Consider the following 18,699-nt stretch of genomic DNA (forward strand, 5'->3'; position numbering starts at 1 on the left):
AGTCTTAATGCTTTAATCACTCCTCAGTTAGCCATTCTTGAACGATTACCCTAACACTAAACTCCCATTATAATGCCCTGTATACCTCCTCAATCATAGCACTACTCATACTGCATTGTGCTTGTGTGTGTACTTGTCTAAATCTTTTACTAAGAGAAATCCCCTTGAGGGCAGTAATGTCTCCAACAGTCCCAGCACCAACTTTCAGCCTGTGAGCTACCTAAAACACCTTATCCTTTAGCTCCAGTTAAGCCACTGGAAGACTGCAGCCTCCTTAGAGATTCTAAGTCAGAACCATTTGGATAAGCTGCTCCTCAATTTCTGACCCATGGAAACTCTAGAATATTGGTGCTTATTGTTATTTTAAGCCACTAAGTTTTAGAGGTAATTTTAAAAATAGTAATAGATAACTAATACATTTATACTCTACTAATTTTATACAATTAACAGTGTGTAAAAATTATATCAAGTAAAACTTTTATTTATATAAGTATATATAAACTGAATTATATAAATTCATAATACTTACAAATGTATATATTATAAATCATACAAAATTATGTTAATCAAGTTAAAAAAAAAACAAAGCTTCCCCTAATCTTCTCCTTCTCCAATCTAATCACCAAGTCTTGTTGGTTCTCTACAAAAACAGACTGTACATTTATCTACTTCTCTTTATTTAAATGCTAATATCTAAGCCCAAGCTAGCACCTCTGTCTTGTACTATTTCCTGATGATTTCATATCAAATCTCTCTCAAACCCTACCTCAAACCTATCTCCAGTGGTATATGTGTTCTTTTAAAAAATAATTACATTAATTGCTATAAGCAATATCCCTTAATAAATGCTAAAAGTAATTGCTGAAACTTTACAGATATTTGCACGGCCTCAAAATAGTTCCCCCCAAATATTTATTAATTACTGTGGTGGTTTTAATATGCATCCATAAATTCTTTGATATTCTTTCCTTGAGGAGGTATAACTTAACAGCCCTGCCTGCTGTTGGACTATGGGCTGGACTTAATAACTTGCTTGTAAAGAAGAGTAGCAGAGGAAAAAAACTCTGTAGTGTTTGAGAAAGCTGGCAGACATCAACTTAAATGATGAAGGTTAACAGCACTAACCATACGATATATTAATAATATATGTCTTCTAACATGATATGTTGTGAAGGACACTTCAACTCTGTACTCTTTCATAAAATATATTATCTCAGTCTAGTCATGAGAAAACAGACAATCCTAAACTGAAGGATATTCTACAAAATACCTGACCAGTATTCTTTAATAATCAAGGTAAGGAAAGATAAGAAAACATTAAGAAACTGTCACAGATTGGAGGAGACAGAGACCTAATGGGGAAATCTAACTAAAGTCTATAGTTTAGTAATAATATTGTATCATTATTCATTTCTTAGTACTCATAAATATATCGTGGTTATGTAAGATGTTAACTTTAGGGGAAGCTGATTAAAAGGTATATGGTAACTCTGTACTGTTTTTGGTACTTTTCTGTAAACAAAAATATTTCAAAAGTAAAAAAAAAAATGAAGCAAATACAACAAAACAGAAAAAAAAAATCATAGTTTTCCTGCCTAAAACCTTTCAGTGGCCTCTCATTGAGTAAACCCAAATTCATTAGTATGAACTCTAAAATTTTACATGGCAAGAAATGGAGTTCCAACCTACTTCCTTGGTTTTATTTTACTAGCTTTTCTTTATTTTTTAAAAGATTATTTATTTATTTATTTATTTATTTATTTATTTATTTATTTATTTATTTATTTATTTATTTATGAGAGACAGTGAGCAATAGAGAGCATGAGCAGGGGAGAGAGGCAGAGGGAGAGGGAGAAGCAAGCTCCCTGCCAAACAGGGAGCCTGACATGGGGCTTTATCCCAGGACTTGGGGATCATGACTTGAGCCAAAGGCAGATGTTTAACCCACTGAACCACTCAGGCGCCCCTAGCTTCTCACTTTATAGAAGACTCAACAACCAACTTCTTTCCTGCTTCTGGATCTTAAATTTTGTGACCCTTTTCTTGCAAGGATCTTCCCCTGGCTCTTCATATGTCTGCTTCTTTCCTATTCTTCATGTCTCTCAGCTTTCACAATCACCACCTGGCATTCCATCTTAACCACCACTTCCCCTTACCTCCCACTTTAGAGTACATCATTAGGAATGATCTTATGTATTTTTTACTTCCTGTCTCAATAAACGTTGTGCTCATCTTCTTCACTACTGAATACCTAGAACCTCTAAGACTGAGAAATAAGGGCTGCCTAAGTATTTGACAAATATGTAAATAGATGCCATTATTCTTTGAAGTCTCATAATTTCATCTCCTACCATCCCTACTTGAGAATCACTGTCCTAAAATAAGCAAGTTATATCTATTTAAAATGAAAAGGTTTGGCTCTATGCTTTGTAAGTAACATAATGGAGAAACAGGTACTATCATGTCCGCTTGGTCAGAGTACAAAACAGTACAATCCTAAGGAGTGTAATCTAACAAAATTTCATGAAAGTACAAATGTATTTACCCACTAACCAAAAATCTACCTCCATAGGAATGTGGATATAACTCAATGTGTCTGAAATTATACATGTACAAGGTCAGTCACTACACTGCTTATGGCAGCAAAACACTGGGAAAATCTATATTCCCATCAACAACGACCCAGTTACTAAGTATATTAAAGTACATCCATGCAATGGAAAACAATGTACCTTAGAAACTAATGAGAAGACTCTTGAAACACTGATATTGAAAGTTCTACAAAACATGGTTACATAAAAACATAGTGACAAAAAAAGCAAAGAGAAGAACATACAGTATGTTAACTTTCATGTAAGAAAATGAAAAGAAAAATTATGTACTTTTACTCTATAGTATTTGCCTAAAAGAAACTCTGAAAAGATGTATCAGAAAATAATAAAAGCAGTTACCTAGCAAAAAATAAAAGAAGGGGTATGTGGTAGAGTCAGGAAGAGAATGAGATAAAAGGGGAAAGAGCGTGAGCAATGCTTTCATTTATACTCAAATTAAAAAATCAAAGCATTATGAAAAAATGTGTATGTATTAAGGTATTTAAGTTTATATTACATATAAGCACCAGATTTCTTTTCTTCCAGCTCCCTTCCTGTCATTATTCCATATATGTACAATATTATAATCAAAGTAAAATATTTTTATTTTCTTCACTTAAAATCACTTATCATACAATTTTACAAATTTATATATGAATTAATATATCTTTTCTCATGGATATATACAGATCTATGTTGGTATATCTATATATATATAGAACCAGAGAATATAAAATCTTTCTATAATCTTCAAACTTAGATTTATATAGAAAATTCCACAATTTCATTACTAAAATCTTGGGGGCTAGGTATGTCATGGAATTTCAGAATTTTTAGATTTTAGAAAAATAATAAGGTACATAAACCATACATTAATATGATCCAGTGGCAGCATCCATAATGAAATACTATGTTCAATGCTAAACACAAAGAAACCATAAAGTATAAATATCTATACGAAGTGGGATAAAATAAAAACTATAAATTGCCATTCAAATGAATTTGTGTGAAATTTATGAGAAACGCTTGGGTTTCAGTGTTTTGAATTTTCATATTGGAGATGACAGACTTACTATTTTCACCTTTAAGTGGAAACATTCAAATTCAGTAATAGAGGGGGAAATAACATTAATATTAAAAACAATATCCTGATAATGAAAAATAAATGAAATAAAAAATAAAATGAAATTTAATAATTATTTATCAACAAATTATACTATAATCATATAAAACTAAATGAGGGGCTCTTGGCAGCTCAGTTAAATACCTGCCTTTGGCTCAGGTCATGATCCCAGGGTCCTGGGATGAAGCCCTGAGTTGGCCTCTCTGCTTAGTAGAGTCTGCTTCTCCCTCTCCCTCTGCCCCTTCTCCCAACTCGTGCTCTCTCAAATAAATAAAATCTTTAAAAAAATCTGAATGAAAACGAATCAGAGTTTCTATAATTGAAGGACTAACTTCCTTGAAAAAGTTAGGGTTTGTTCCTGAACTGTTCAAGTGTAACAAGGTAAAATACTTAATTACAATGTACTAGGTGCTACGGTAACAATGAACACACTGGTCATTCTCAAAATCTGCCAAAAGGTATTATAAAATATTGAATAAATCAATACACAGGGTAAATACGGGGAGATATCAAAGTCAGCATCTGTAACATATTTCACAGAATTATTAATGAATTGCTAAAAATTAAATAAAAGTTCATAATGGTTCTTAAAATTTTCTAAAATTCTGAATCTGAGTCCATTAGTTAAATTTAAAAGAATATATATTTTTATCAGCAAATCCCATAGATTATTTCCAAAGAACACTTTGCTTAAAAGGTGCTAAAGCATTTGAGAAGGAATATTAAATCCAGTAACAATGTGAACAACCTATGTTTAAGGAAAACTTACACCAATAATGAAAAAAGACTAAGTTTAGCTCTTTATTAAAAATAAATCAGCACAGACAATATGGCATTATGAAAATTCAGTCACATATTAGAAGGGCAAATCAAACTGATATAACCTCATGTCACATAATTTTATTTTTAAATTAGTCATATCCTTCTAAAGGGACTAATTTTAAGTTAGTACAAATTTCAGTACTGCCTACAGATTTCTGTCAGTGTAAATTGCAACAGCCATGCATATTTATTAGGATGTAATTTCATCTCTGGATTTCAGTGACACTGATAAACCACTCAAGCTTCATTCTTGGTTTTTAATGACACCAGAACAAGTTGATGGAATTACAGCTTCATATGTACCATTGAAAGTCTTATTTCTTATCATAGAATAATAAGGCTGGAATCTTTAAAGAGCATCATTCCTGCTGTCCTATCATGAAAAGATGGATATCTAGTTTATTTTTAAAATCCCATAACTAGTCCTCAGTAATCTACTCTAATGCTCAGACCGTAGTCATCTCTTCAGTTATTTCTTTCTCTAACACTCACTTTCTCTCCTTCCACTCCCTCCTCATCCCACCCCACTCCTTATCCCCCTTACTCTCTCACCACTGTTGTACTGTAAATTGATTTTAAAAAAAATTTACTTGCATTCAAATACTTTTTGATGCTTTATAAATCCAAACACTTCACACACCTCTCTAAATCACCTATATTTTTGGTTGCAATTTTAAAAGCTTTTCTTTTAAAAGGTTACAAGTCAAAAGAAAAATTGCAGAAAGATATCAATTTTCAACTACTTGTTTAACTTAATTTCCTACACTGGCATTTAACCAAGTGGGTGAAAATGAGGTTTCCTGCCTGAAATCCACCTCACAGCAAGATGAGCTAACCCTGTCTGAAAGCAACCACTAAACCCAGTTCAGGAAAAGTGGGGGGAAAAAAACTAGCTCTTTTTGGTTTTATTTGGTTTTAAATAACGAAGAGACAAAACAAAAAGGCATTATTACATTGACAAAAACAATAGGTAGCTGATATATTTACCTTGCATTCAATCTCTGCTTGTTTGCGTTTTGCTTCACTTAATTGAGTAAGCAGTCCTTTGTTCTGTGCTGAAAGATATTGCACCTTCTCGTGTAGACTGATCACCTCTTGTTCTGCTCTTCGAAGATGGTTACTATTGATCTGATTCTAATAATTAAAAATGTAAATACTCAGACATTAAAGACTCCAAAAAACCTACAAATTTCTATCTCCCTATTTTATAAAATGCTATTATTATTAGTTACAGTTGAATTTTATTTAATAGTTCAATACTAAAAAAAAGTTATAAAACATGCTTAAAAATCAAGTCATCCAAAAGAATACTTAAGGTCCATATTACAAACTCTTCCTAATTTTCTGTTTATACAATACATATCTACAAACTTTAAAAATGTTTACAGAGAATGTTTCCAGTTTCCAAAAGAAAGCACAGACGGATTGAAAAGTACCATCACCATATACTGAACTGTAAAATCCTTGGTGTCATGAAATTTGTCATAGGCAGTTCTATATTCCTCTAACATACAGAACAGTCTTTTTATGGAGCATGAATTGGTCTTGAATTCTGACTTTTTGTCTGATGATTAGGCAAACCAGTTATAATATTTGAGTCTATTTCCTCATTTGAAAAATGTATATAAAAATACTTCCTATTTCACATTTGATTGTCTTCAGTAATAAATGAGAGATTACATGGAACAGAGCTTAATATATAGAAAGAACTCAATGCTAGCTACTTAATGTGTTACAATTATAGAACATGCTAAAAATATATATATAGGCCTTAAATTGGCTGACATGAGGTAGTTTCCCCATGTAGGTTTCACGTAGCCTGTTTCTCTTAACCCCAAAATATTCTATTAGGGGTCTGAAAGAAACAGTAGGGATTTTATAACCAAAGATGAAAATCTGGATCCTCATTTTACAGCTTTTCAACCTTGCTAAACTTATCTAATCCCAACAAGTTTCAGTACACTGGTATAAGCACAGAAACTACTACTTGACTTTAAAGGCTGTGTTTTAATAATCATATGAGAAAAGTTTATGAAAGGAGTCTCATATAATGTCTGAAATTAAACAGATACTTAATAAATTCTTGGTTGTTACCATTATTATAACTATTCTACCTCATTCAATAAAAACAACCCTGCCTTGATTTTTAAAAATCTGCATCATAGAATAGATTTAAGGTCCAAAACTTTCTACCACTTCTGAGTTTCTTCATCTTTAGTTTTATTCATCTTCCTATCTACAAAATAATGAACTTCTTAGTACTCAAGTACTTAGTGCTTAGATTCAAAATGTTCCACAACTTCTTTTTACGGTCTTCTTTCCTACCACTAAATACTTCAGAAGGACATACCTTCAACATAAGCTTCAAAGAATTCTCAGAGAGAACTCTTCCTTCCACCCCTCAATACAAGTCTATGACCCAAAATTATAAAGCTCCACACATAAGCAAAACTGAAAATTGACAATGAGTGAGAAATTGTAGACAACAGAACAAAAGAATAAATTTTTTAAAAACTCTAGTTGGAAAATAATCATGTAAGGACTTATATGAAATAGTATATTTAAAATTATTAGGCATAAAAAGAGAGAGCAAAAACCTAAGCAAAGAACAACTAATTATCAAAAAACATTTAGCAAATTTGGGGGCGCCTGGGTAGCTCATTGGTTAAGCTTCCAATTCTTGATTTCGTTTCACTTCATAAACTCAGGGTTGTGGGATGGAGCCCTGCACCAGAGGCCTCAGTCAGTTGTCCCTCTCCTTCTGCTCCTCCCCAACTCATGCATGCATGCTCTCTCTCTCTCTCTCTCTTTTTTTTTTTTTTAAGGTTTTTTATTTATTTATTTACGATAGTCACAGAGAGAGAGAGAGAGGCAGAGACACAGGCAGAGGGAGAAGCAGGCTCCATGCACCGGGAGCCCGATGTGGGATTCGATCCCGGGTCTCCAGGATCGCGCCCTGGGCCAAAGGCAGGCGCCAAACCGCTGCGCCACCCAGGGATCCCGCTCTCTCTCTCTCTTAAATGAATAAATATCTTTTAAAAACCCCACATTTAGAAAATCTGAAAAATAATCAAATACAATTTCTAGAAGTTAATGTGGCCAATAATGTTTAAAAATTAAAGGGTTAAGTAGGTGATTAGCTACACTGAAAAAAATAGTGTTCCAGAAGAGGTCAGAAGACATAGAAGAGAGTAAGGAGGTACAAAATACACCCAATGGGGGGGTTTCACGATAAAACAGAAAACAAAGAAAAAGGTAAGAAATGATTGTCTAAGAGTTGACTATAGTTGACAATTTTTACAACTGATAAAGATATATATATGAATCTACATTTTGGAAAGCACAACTAGTCCCAAACAGGATAAATACAAATAAACCCTCACTAAGACACACTTTAACAAAACAATGCTAACGAAGATGCAAATTAAGGGCAAAACTGAGTATCTGTGAAAAGGGAAAGTGAAATATGCAATAGACATTGCAACAGGAAAACTCTGTAGTGCTTTAAAAACTAAATTTCAGGGGGATCCCTGGGTGGCGCAGCGGTTTGGCGCCTGTCTTTGGCCCAGGGCGCGATCCTGGAGACCCGGGATCGAATCCCACATTGGGCTCCCGGTGTATGGAGCCCGCTTCTCCCTCTGCCTGTGTCTCTGCCTCTCTCTCTCTCTCTCTGTGACTATCATAAGTAAATAAAAAAAAAAAAAAAAACTAAATTTCATCCTACTTTAGTGTATTCAAATAAACTATCATATAAAGGTGAGAAAAAAGTATATTTACTGTTAAGAAAGTGAGACTTTACAACTCATGATTGAAATCGGAAAGAAAACTGTTAAGAAAAGAGCAAAAACTCAGCAAACAGGCAGACAAATCCAAATAAGCACTGACTCCACAAAGCAATAATGTCTCGTAATTTGGAGATATAAAAAAGATGTACAATAATAGTAAGATATAAGATTGGAAAATGAAAGAAGAGCACATGAAGATCTTCCAAGGCCCTTTTACATAACTTAGAAGGAAGATGGGGATAATTATCAACATCAAACTTTGTTCAGTCAGGTGAGCATTTTTTATTTTTTTATTACATAGGTAACAAACACTAACAGAAAAGGAATTATAAAAGTCAAACCAGTAGCAGAAAAAGAAACATCATCTAAATTAATCCAATAAAAAAGGAGGGAAAAAATAGAAAAAAGGGAATAAAAAAAGAAAACAATTTAAAATACATCATAATAAAGAGTTTGGATTCCTGATGTGGTTGTAGAATAGAAAGAGCATTATTCTCACTCTTTAAATTAAAAAAAAAAAAAAAAGAAGCCAAAATCGAAATTCATGACTTCTCTTGAAATCAGAGATGAGGTCACAAGGCAATTAACTATCCCTAAAATATAAGGACAGACAAGACAGATGAAGCCAAAAGCTGTTAAAAATAATTCAGCCAGAATATAATCAAATTGGTAGAGACCAAGTGTTGACTGGCTAGAGAGTGTGGAGCCTAAGGGAGCAGGAGAGTTCACAAGCTCTTACACACTTTTTCTTCATGGACCACACAAAAAAGATGGATGAGAGTCTTGAAAAAGAGATCTCCATTGCGCAGGCTTGAGGGAGGAGAATAACAGCTAATGCGAAAGGAGCATTAAACCTTGCTTGTCTCCTCTAGGGAACATAAGCTTGAAATGGGGCAAAAAACACTATTGCCCTTAGAGCACTGGAGAAACTACTACATGTGAGGAAGGGACAGGACGATATTGTGGACCTAGGACTATAGCTGGTGGTAGGGCAGGAGCACCAAGAAAGTCAAACACTCTAGATCCAGGGACACTATGCAGCCTAAGACTGAGGCTTTATTAGAAAAATGGGCAACACTTCTGCCCCTCCAACCTCCTGTAAAAAGTAATAGAGGAACACTTCTGAATACTGAATCTCTCTGAAGTGCTGTGTAAATGGAAGACCTAAAGACACTAAGAAAACCCTCTGGCAAACCAGCCCCCATTCTAAAAATAAGATCATGCTAGAGGAATTTGAAGCCTGTGGTGCAATGAGGGTAACCACAGAAACAACAAACCTCAAACCCAGCCCAACTCCTGACTGTATTAACTCAAATCCCCCACATTAAAGGCCTAGCAGAGGAAAAGGTATGCCCATTTCCAGGCATAAAAACTACTTACCTATGTCTATTGTCCTACACAAGATACTCAGTTTTCAACAAAAAATTACAAAGCATAGGAAAAGATAAGAAAAAACAAAACACTACCAAGAGACAAAGTAATCAACAGAATTAGCCTCACATATGACACAGATATTAAAATTACCCGACAGGGAACTTATAATAACTGTGATTAATATGCTAAAGGCTCTAAGAAAAAAGTGAAAAGCATGAAAGATCACATAGTTACTATCAGCAGAGAAATAAAAACTAAAAGAATCAAATGGAAATGCTAGAAATGAAAAAACACAGTAGTAGATGTGAAGAATGCCTTCAGTGGCTCATTAGACAACTCACAGAGTGGAAGAATCAGTGAACTTAATGATAAGTCAGTATAAATATTTAAGTCAATAGAAACTGAAATGCAAAAAGAACAAATAATGAGGGGGAAAAAAAGAACAGATCATCCAAGAGTTACCATTAACTACCATTAATATCAAATAATCTAACATATGTGTAATGGGAATCCCAGAAGGAGAAAAGAGTATGGATAGGACAGAAGAAATATTTGAAGAAAGAAAAACCAAGAATTTTTCAAGTTTCATGACAGGCACAAATACACAGGGCCAAGAAACTCAGGATAAAAACAAAGCAGAAAACAAACAAACAAACAAACAAGTCATTTCATCTTTAAGCTCCTAAAAACAAGAGATAACCTTAAGAGTAACCAGAGGGTCAAACACATTACATGCAGATGAAGAAAACCAGAATTCTGGCTTGCATGGTTTCTGACAAGAAGAATAACTTACACCGTTGAAGAAAAACAACAAGAAACAACTCCAAATACAATATCCAGCAAATATGCATTTTAAAATTGAAGAAATACTTTCCCAAAGAAATAAAGGTACTGCCAGCTAACCAGCAGTACAAAAAAGTTAAAGGAAGTTCTTTAAGCAATAAGAATATGCCACCAGACAGAAACGCAAATCTATACAAAAAAATAAAATGCCAAAATGCAATAATTGAAGGGAAAATGTTAAAAATTTTAAAAATTTCTCTGAAAGGTAATGATTAAAGCAAAATTAGTAGCACATGACATGGTTGACTATATGTAAAATATATGAGAACAATAGCACAAAGAAAGGGGGAAGAACTGGGAATATACTGTTGAAAGGTCCTTATTACGTGTGAAAGGTACAATATTATTTGAAGAAGCTCTGATTAGATGTATAGTGAAAAACCTAGAGAAACTAGTAAAAAAGAAAAAAAATGTACGGAGTATAAATAAAGACAATTGTGGAGATAAAACGTAATTATAATAAATGCCCAAAACCCAAGAGAAAGTAGAAAAAAGAAGAAAAAAAATACAGATAATGGAACAAAGAGAGGATAGGCAGCAAGCTGATAGATATTAATCCAAACTGAATCATCAAACATGTACTACACATGACAGCTAAAAGAGACCGAGACTGCATTTTTATAGCTTTATTGGGATGTCCACATCATAAAATTCACCTAAAGTGTACCTATACTTCAGTGGTTTTAGTATATTCACAGAGTTGTATGATTATTTGTCAGACTGGATTTTTAAAAATACATACCTATATGAAGTTCATCAGAATGTAATTAACAGGTTGGAATTTAAAGGATGGAAAAAGATATATTAAGGCAAATGCTAAACAACAAACAGCTTAGATAACTATGTTAAGATGAACAGACTAAATCAAAATGCATCATGAAGGATAAAGAGGATTAGCATATAGTAAGATACATTTTACCACAAAAGAAATAACAATTATATATTTGTATGTCCTTCTAAAAGAGGCTCAGAATATTTTAAGCCAAAAAAATTATTATTCTGAAGAGAAATAAACAAATCAATAATCACAACAGAAAATATCTACTAGTTAGTATTTCAAAGATAAGGTGACACACACAAAAACTAGGAAGGATATAGAAAATACAAACAATACATTAAATATATTTAAGATACATTAAATAATTAAGAAGTTTGATCTAATGTAAGACTCTACAGACCACATTCTGTGACAACAAAGCAAGTTAGTTAACATAATGACATAAACTACTAATGAAGTGAACCAGAAATCTATACTTCTGGAAATAAAAGAAAACATAATAGGAGTACAAAGAAAGGGGAAAAAGATGAAACCCAAGCAACATATAATAAAAGAATATAAGGAATAGAACTAAATTATACAGAAAACAATGGTATTAACATGGAGTACCAACAAAAACTAAAAACCCAGTCTTTAGAAATATATATATTTTTAAGATTTTATTTATTTATTCATGAGAGAGACAGAGAGAGAGGCAGAGACACAGGCAGAGGGAGAAGCAGACTCCATGCAGGGAGCCCGACGTAGGACTCGATCCTGGGACTCCAGGATCATGCCCTGGGCCGAAGGCAGGCTCTAAACAGCTGAGACACCCGGGCTGCCCCCAGTCTTTAGAAATATTAATAAAAATGGCAAGTTTCTAAAAAATATGGTCAACTTCTGTGCCTTTCCAAGAAAATACACAGGCACAAATAAACACTATTAGAAATGAAAAAAGAGACAAATATTGATCCAGTAGAAAGAAAGGATATTTCTTTAAAAACTACTCTGAGGGATCCCTGGGTGGCGCAGCGGTTTGGCGCCTGCCTTTGGCCTAGGGCGCGATCCTGGAGACCCGGGATCGAGTCCCACGTCGGGCTCCCGGCATGGAGCCTGCTTCTCCCTCTGCCTGTGCCTCGCCTCTCTCTCTCTCTCTGTGACTATCATAAAATAAATAAAAAATTAAAAAAAAAAAAAAAAACTACTCTGAACTCTAAGTGATAAATTTGAAAATTTAGATGAAATGGAAGGGAAACATTAACTTACCAAACCAGACTCAAGAAAAAAAACAGAAAACCTGAAAAGACTTGTAACTTTTCAGTAAGTAGGATTGATAGTTACTATTCACACAAAACAAAACAAAAAGATAACACTGTTTAAAGGAATGGATTCCAGTAAATACTGAAGTGACAAGTAATTCAAATCTTAGATAGTATTTTATAAACTATAACAAAAAAAGATAAAATACAATCCAATTAATTCCATAAGCTTTTTATAACCTTTGTATTGAAACTAGTAAAAAGCCTCCCCCAAAAGAAAAATTGTACATTTTAACTTAGGTACAAAAAAATCCAAAATATTAAAAACCTGAATCCAGCCATGTGAATGTGTTGTGTACATCTCTGTGCCTGTAATATTGACAACTGTACCTCAATATAACTAGTTTGCTTTGCAGTCCTATGTATTTTACTTTATGCATTAAAAACCATTATTTTTGAGAAAGAGTCCCGAGGCTCCAGACTGCCAAAGGGGTTCATGGTATTAAAAAAAAAAAAAAAAAAAATCTGTCCTCAAGAAACTCTTAGAGCTATCCACTAGGAAATATGTGCAAGAATGTTCAGAACAGCACTATCTGTAATAGCAAAAACTGGCACACAGAAAGAAGAGTGTGGTTCAATAAACTAAGATGTACTTCCTCGGCATTTTCTAAAAGGCACTAAAATTAAGGAACTGAAACTACATGTATCAACAAGGACAAATCTCTTAATCTGGATGCTCTGTATGGACCATCACTAGTTCGAGCACTGGCATTTAGGAAAAAGTGCCTTATGCCATTCCTCTTCCAGCAAAATCCATTCAAAATCACACTTAGGTACAATTCAAAGTACAAATTCCTCAAGCTTTTCCCTAAACTGTCTAGTTGGAATTTATTTTCCCTTCCTATTTTCCGTAGCAATTTCTATTGAACTCTTTAATTACCAAATTTCTAAATTATACATTTTCCAATTTTATTGAGATATAATTGATATATATATTGCTGTGTAAGTCTAAGGTATACAGAATAATGACTTGATTTACATATAGTGTGAAATGATTATTTAACAACCATCATGTAATATAGTGAATTATAATAAATATATTTTGTGCATGCCTGATTTCCCATGTGCTAAGTTTTCTAATGGCTGGACGGTGCTTTGCATTCAAAAGTTCTCAAAACGATATTTGTGAATTTGATTCGTTCACCACTTTGAAATAAAACCTAGGGGTGCCTGGGTGGCTCCGTCATTTAAGCGTTTGCCTTTTGCTCAGGTCCCCCCAGGTCCTGGGATTGAGCCTGCCTTGGGCTCCCTGCTTGGTGGGATGCCTGCTTCTCCCCTTTCCCTCTCCCCCTGCCTGTGTGCTCTCATGATCTCTCTCAAATTAGATAAAGTCTTTAAAAAAAAAAGAACGATAAAAACCCTGAATATAGGCTTAAAGGCTGTATTGCATCTTTAATGTGTGTACAAGGAGATAAAAATCTTTTATGAAATAAAACCTCCCAATACAAAAGCTAGATTTCTTTTTTTTTTTTTTTCAGATTTTATTCATTTATTCATGAGAGACACAGAGAGGCAGAGACCCAGGCAGAGGGAGAAGCAGGCGCCATGCAGGAAGCCCAATGTGGGAATCGACCCCAGGACCCCGGGATCATGCCATAAGCCAAAGGCAGACAGATGCTCAACCACTGAGCCATCCAGGCGTCCCAGAAGCTAGATTTCTACTTTTCGAAATTTTACTGTTATTTTTAATTATAATGAAAAATTCAAGAAAATAACTTTGAACAGTGTAAAACAAGGTATATTGTTTAACCTAAAGGATTTACAGATTCGTGTGACCATATTCAAGTTCAGACAATTTTACCTATAGGTATACAGAATGATACGTGAGTTAACTATGCCCCCTACTGACTAAGTACTTAGAAAACCAACTAACATTACAGAGAATACAGAAAGAATATGGTCCACACAAATGTACCACATAAAAATCAAATGTACTTTATAATGCAAGTGAGTTCCATTAAAAGAATTTTTCAGATCTTAAATCAAGTATATTTAAGATAGAATTTATTACAGAAAGGGGAGACTTGAGAAAAAAGAAGTATAATTTTGGAATTAACTGCTCAGAGTCACCACATTACACATACGGAAGCATCATTCACATTATATTCTATGCCAATTATTCTCAACCAGGGGCAATTATGTCCCCTAAGGACATTTGGCAATATGTGGAGATGCTTTTGGTCATCACAACCTGGGGTGGGGAGTACAGTGAAATTGGATCTAGTGAGTAGAGGACAGCGATACTGGTAAACACCCTAAAATGCATAGGCCAGTCCCCCAAATAAAGAATTACCTGGTTCAAAATCTTAAGAATCAAGGTTGAGAAATTTTGCTCTACATGAATATTTCCTCTCAACTTGTGCAATAAGGCAACAAGTTAAATACAGTTTTATGACTTGCTTAAACTTTGCCGATTGGGTCAAAGAAAACATTAAAATCTCTGATATCAAAGACTACAATTTTTAGCCATTTTCATTTGGGCTAGGAAATTATAGTCTAGACAGTTTCATATATCCATCTTTTATATCTATTCTACATCTATTCTAGAGATGATATAACCTGTGCATAAATTTTGACCTCCTCATGACGTTTTTTTTTAAGGGGGGGGGGGGAGGAGAGAGAGAGAGAATATCTTAAGAAGGCTCCACACCTGTACTCCTAAGGTCATGACCTGAGCCAAAATCAAGAGTCCAAAGTTTAACCAATGGAGCTACTCAGGTGCCCCACGCTAATGGCCATTTTTTAAAGGTACTGGGCTTTCCCATCATACCTGTGTTTCCATTTCCATCATCCTTTGTTTAATTTCTCTTATTTCTGCCTGAGTTTCAGCTTCTCTAAGTCGAATGGTCATCAGTTCATCCTGTAACTCATTTACAGCATTTTTCTTAGGTGGGTCTTTCCACCTCCCAGTAGTACGAGCTAAGTGGCGCTAAAAGACAGAAAAAATTATATTGCAACAAATATTCCCAGTATCAAAATAAGAGCTAACTTTCCTGGAACTTATTTCATGTCCAGTACTATATTTAGCACTATATATACATTATTTTATTTAATCCCCAGAAAACTTTAATAGTTATGTACTATTATCTTCATTATACAGGTCAGAAAATGGAAATGGTGATTAAGTAACTTCAGAAAGGTCAATATAGCCAGTAAGTGGCAGACCTGAAATACAAGCTCAGATATAGTTCAAATCTGTTTATACTGTGGATCATTGTATAGAACACAATTTTCACCCTAAATTTATTATGACAGATTTCCAAATTTTTAATGAAATCCCAAGAAAAGAAAAAACAGGGCCATTCATGAATTAAGGAATATTAGAAATGTTCTCAAAGTATCCATGGTGAAGGATCGGTTTTGTTTTTAATTTACAGTTTATTGCTGCCTGATACTTCTGGGAAAAAAGAAAAATGTTGTGGAAATATCAAGGACTAATTTCAATCTTTGCTAGAGGTAACCCTACCCCAAATTCAAACCAAAGTCACTAATCTGAAATGATATGTAGTGTTTTTTATTTTCCTCTCCTGCTTCTAGATTCTGTTTTTTGGTTCCTTATCAGCACTTTTCCTCATATGTGTAAAAATCTGTGGGCATATAAATGCCTGATTTTGTGAAACAACCAATTTTCAAAACAGTTTACAAATGTATAGACAAATTTATATTGGTGTCATCCTGCTGTTTCATACTGACCAATGGATTTAATATCAACAGAAAAATGTCCTATATAAAGGAAAATTTTCTTTTCTCTTCATTAGAAGAAGTTACATAAATCACAATGGTACAATAACAACAACTTGACTTGATCTCTATTTTATCTTTTTAATTATATGAATTAAAAAGGAAGAAACAGCTTAAAGGTTCTTTCAATTTATAAATGCCTTCATGTTTTTGCATTTAAAGAGTTTCACTTTAAACTCAAATCCTAATGATGATCATCAGCACTTCAAACTCATACAAATTAAACATTTAGGCTTCACCTGCTTTTTAAAAGCACACAAAGTATACTGATATACCTGCCAGTGTTCCTCTAAATCCTTGACCTGTTGTCTCAGCTCTTTCAATCCCATAATAGCTTCTGCTTCTCTCAGTTTCACAGCAATGAGCTCCTCCTGAAGCCTTGCAATGTTATTCTCATCAGGAAAAGAGTTGTTTCTCTAATGCAAGAGAAAATTTGGGATTTTTAAATTTAAAGAATGAAATAAAACATATGCTGTAAGAACTATTTTGTCCCATACATAATTATATTTAATTTTATACAGTTTTACTAAAATATAAATCACAAACAATAAAACTTACCCTTTTAACGTACACTAGTCAGTGGATTTAAGAGTATTCACAGAATTGTACAACCATCATCATGATCTAATTTCAGGACATTTTAATCACCCCACAATGAAACCCTTTACCCATTAGCAGTCCCTCCACATTTCCCCTCCCTCAGCCCCTGACATCCACTAGACTACTTTCTGTCTCTGTGGATTTGTCTATTCTGAACATTTCATAACAATGGAATCACATGATATCTGACCTTTTATGATTAGCTTCTTTCACTTATCATGTTTCAAGGTTCATCCCTTTCTTTGACAAATAATATTCCATTGTGTGTGTATGCTACATTTTATTTATCCATTCATTAGTTGACAGAAATCTGGATTGTTTCCATTTTTTTGGCTATTATGGAAATGCTGCTATGAACATCTGTGTAAAAGTGTTTGTGTGAACTTATATTTTTAATTCTCTTGAGTTTATACTAAGGAGCAGAATTGCTGGACCAGATGCTAATTCTACACTTAACTTTTAAGAAACTGTCAAACTTTTCCAAAGCAGATGTACTGTTTTACATTCCCACTGGGAATGTATGAGGGCAATTGTACTTAATTTTGAGGACACAAAAAGTCTAACTGCTTTGTTTAAGAAAACAGTAATCAGAGTTTTGAAGCAACATAATTAAAATGTTTTTAACATGGCAATAAGCTTACTAACCTCCGATTAGGACTCCAAACAAAGCATGAACATCACTTATATTTTAAAGACTTATAGAAAAGAATAGTCCAAAATCTATTTGTAAAATAGATTGTGTACAATACAAAATACAAAACGTATTTTCTCAACATGTCACTTTGGAAAGGAGTATAAAATCGTTGAACATTAGTTATTATTTATATCAAGATTAAGAAATTAATACTAAGGTGATCTACATATTTGCTTAAAGAGTACAAGATCTCTTACTCCACTGAAAGACCCAGCCTAGATACAGGGTAGCCCCTATTACACTGCTTTGGGCTATGACCAACAGATCCTAAATTAGGCCACAGTAAAAGCTCCTTGGGTAAAGTGGGGTACTACTGAGATTTCAAGCACTGAGTCTATGAAATTTTATAACTCTAAAATATTTCACAGTAGGACATGAAGATTTTAGCTCCTAGAGATAATGAATAAAGTTATTCTTGCCAATTACACATTTTTACGGTGGACTATAAATACTTTCTCGATTGAATACCAGAAATTTACTGTATATGCATAAAAAGAGAATCCTGCAAGAAGAAATTAACCATAGGAAGCATGAAGACTTCTAATTTCCTCTCTATAATATGAATACAAACAGACCTATTTAAGAACTCCATTTCTAAGTTGGAGCCAATGACATTTCTTTCTACCACATACTCAAAACTAACAAATTGAGATTCTTATCTACATTATGGTACGCAGAGTACTCCTAACTTAGAAACCAAATATTCTCTTATGCATTTTTTATAACTCTCTTGCTGCCTTTTTCTCAACAAATAGGAAAATAAATTCTCTAAAAATAATATAAAAATAGCAAGCAGATCTCTAGCAAAATTATTCCACTACTTTTTTTTTTTAAGATTTTATTTATGAGAGACACAGAGAGAGAGGCAGAGACACAGGCAGAGGGAGAAGCAGGCTCCTTGTCGGGAGCCTGATGTGGGACTCGACCCCAGGATCCAGGATCACAACCTGAGCAGAAGGCAGACACTCAACCATTGAACCATCCAGGCGCCCCAATTATTCCACTACTGATGGTTGTTACACCCTGCTTTATTTCATTAAGAAACAGGAA

The 18,699-nt window shown here is 33.9% G+C and overlaps 1 protein-coding gene across 9 annotated transcripts in view; it reads right to left on the reverse strand.

Annotated features, from left to right (window-relative positions):
• EVI5 (ecotropic viral integration site 5) overlaps positions 1-18,699 on the reverse strand; it is a 197,235-nt gene that overhangs the window by 60,839 nt on the left and 117,697 nt on the right. For all 9 annotated transcript variants that reach the window (XM_055340087.1, XM_055340091.1, XM_055340092.1 and 6 more), the window contains 3 exons: positions 16,631-16,771; positions 15,385-15,543; positions 5,524-5,670 (listed from right to left, as the gene is read on the reverse strand). In XM_055340087.1, the coding sequence (XP_055196062.1) occupies positions 5,524-5,670; positions 15,385-15,543; positions 16,631-16,771 (447 nt within the window). The remainder of the gene's footprint in view (positions 1-5,523; positions 5,671-15,384; positions 15,544-16,630; positions 16,772-18,699) is intronic.

Source organism: Nyctereutes procyonoides, unplaced genomic scaffold, assembly GCF_905146905.1.
Source record: "Nyctereutes procyonoides isolate TBG_1078 unplaced genomic scaffold, NYPRO_anot_genome, whole genome shotgun sequence".
NCBI lineage: Eukaryota > Metazoa > Chordata > Mammalia > Carnivora > Canidae > Nyctereutes > Nyctereutes procyonoides.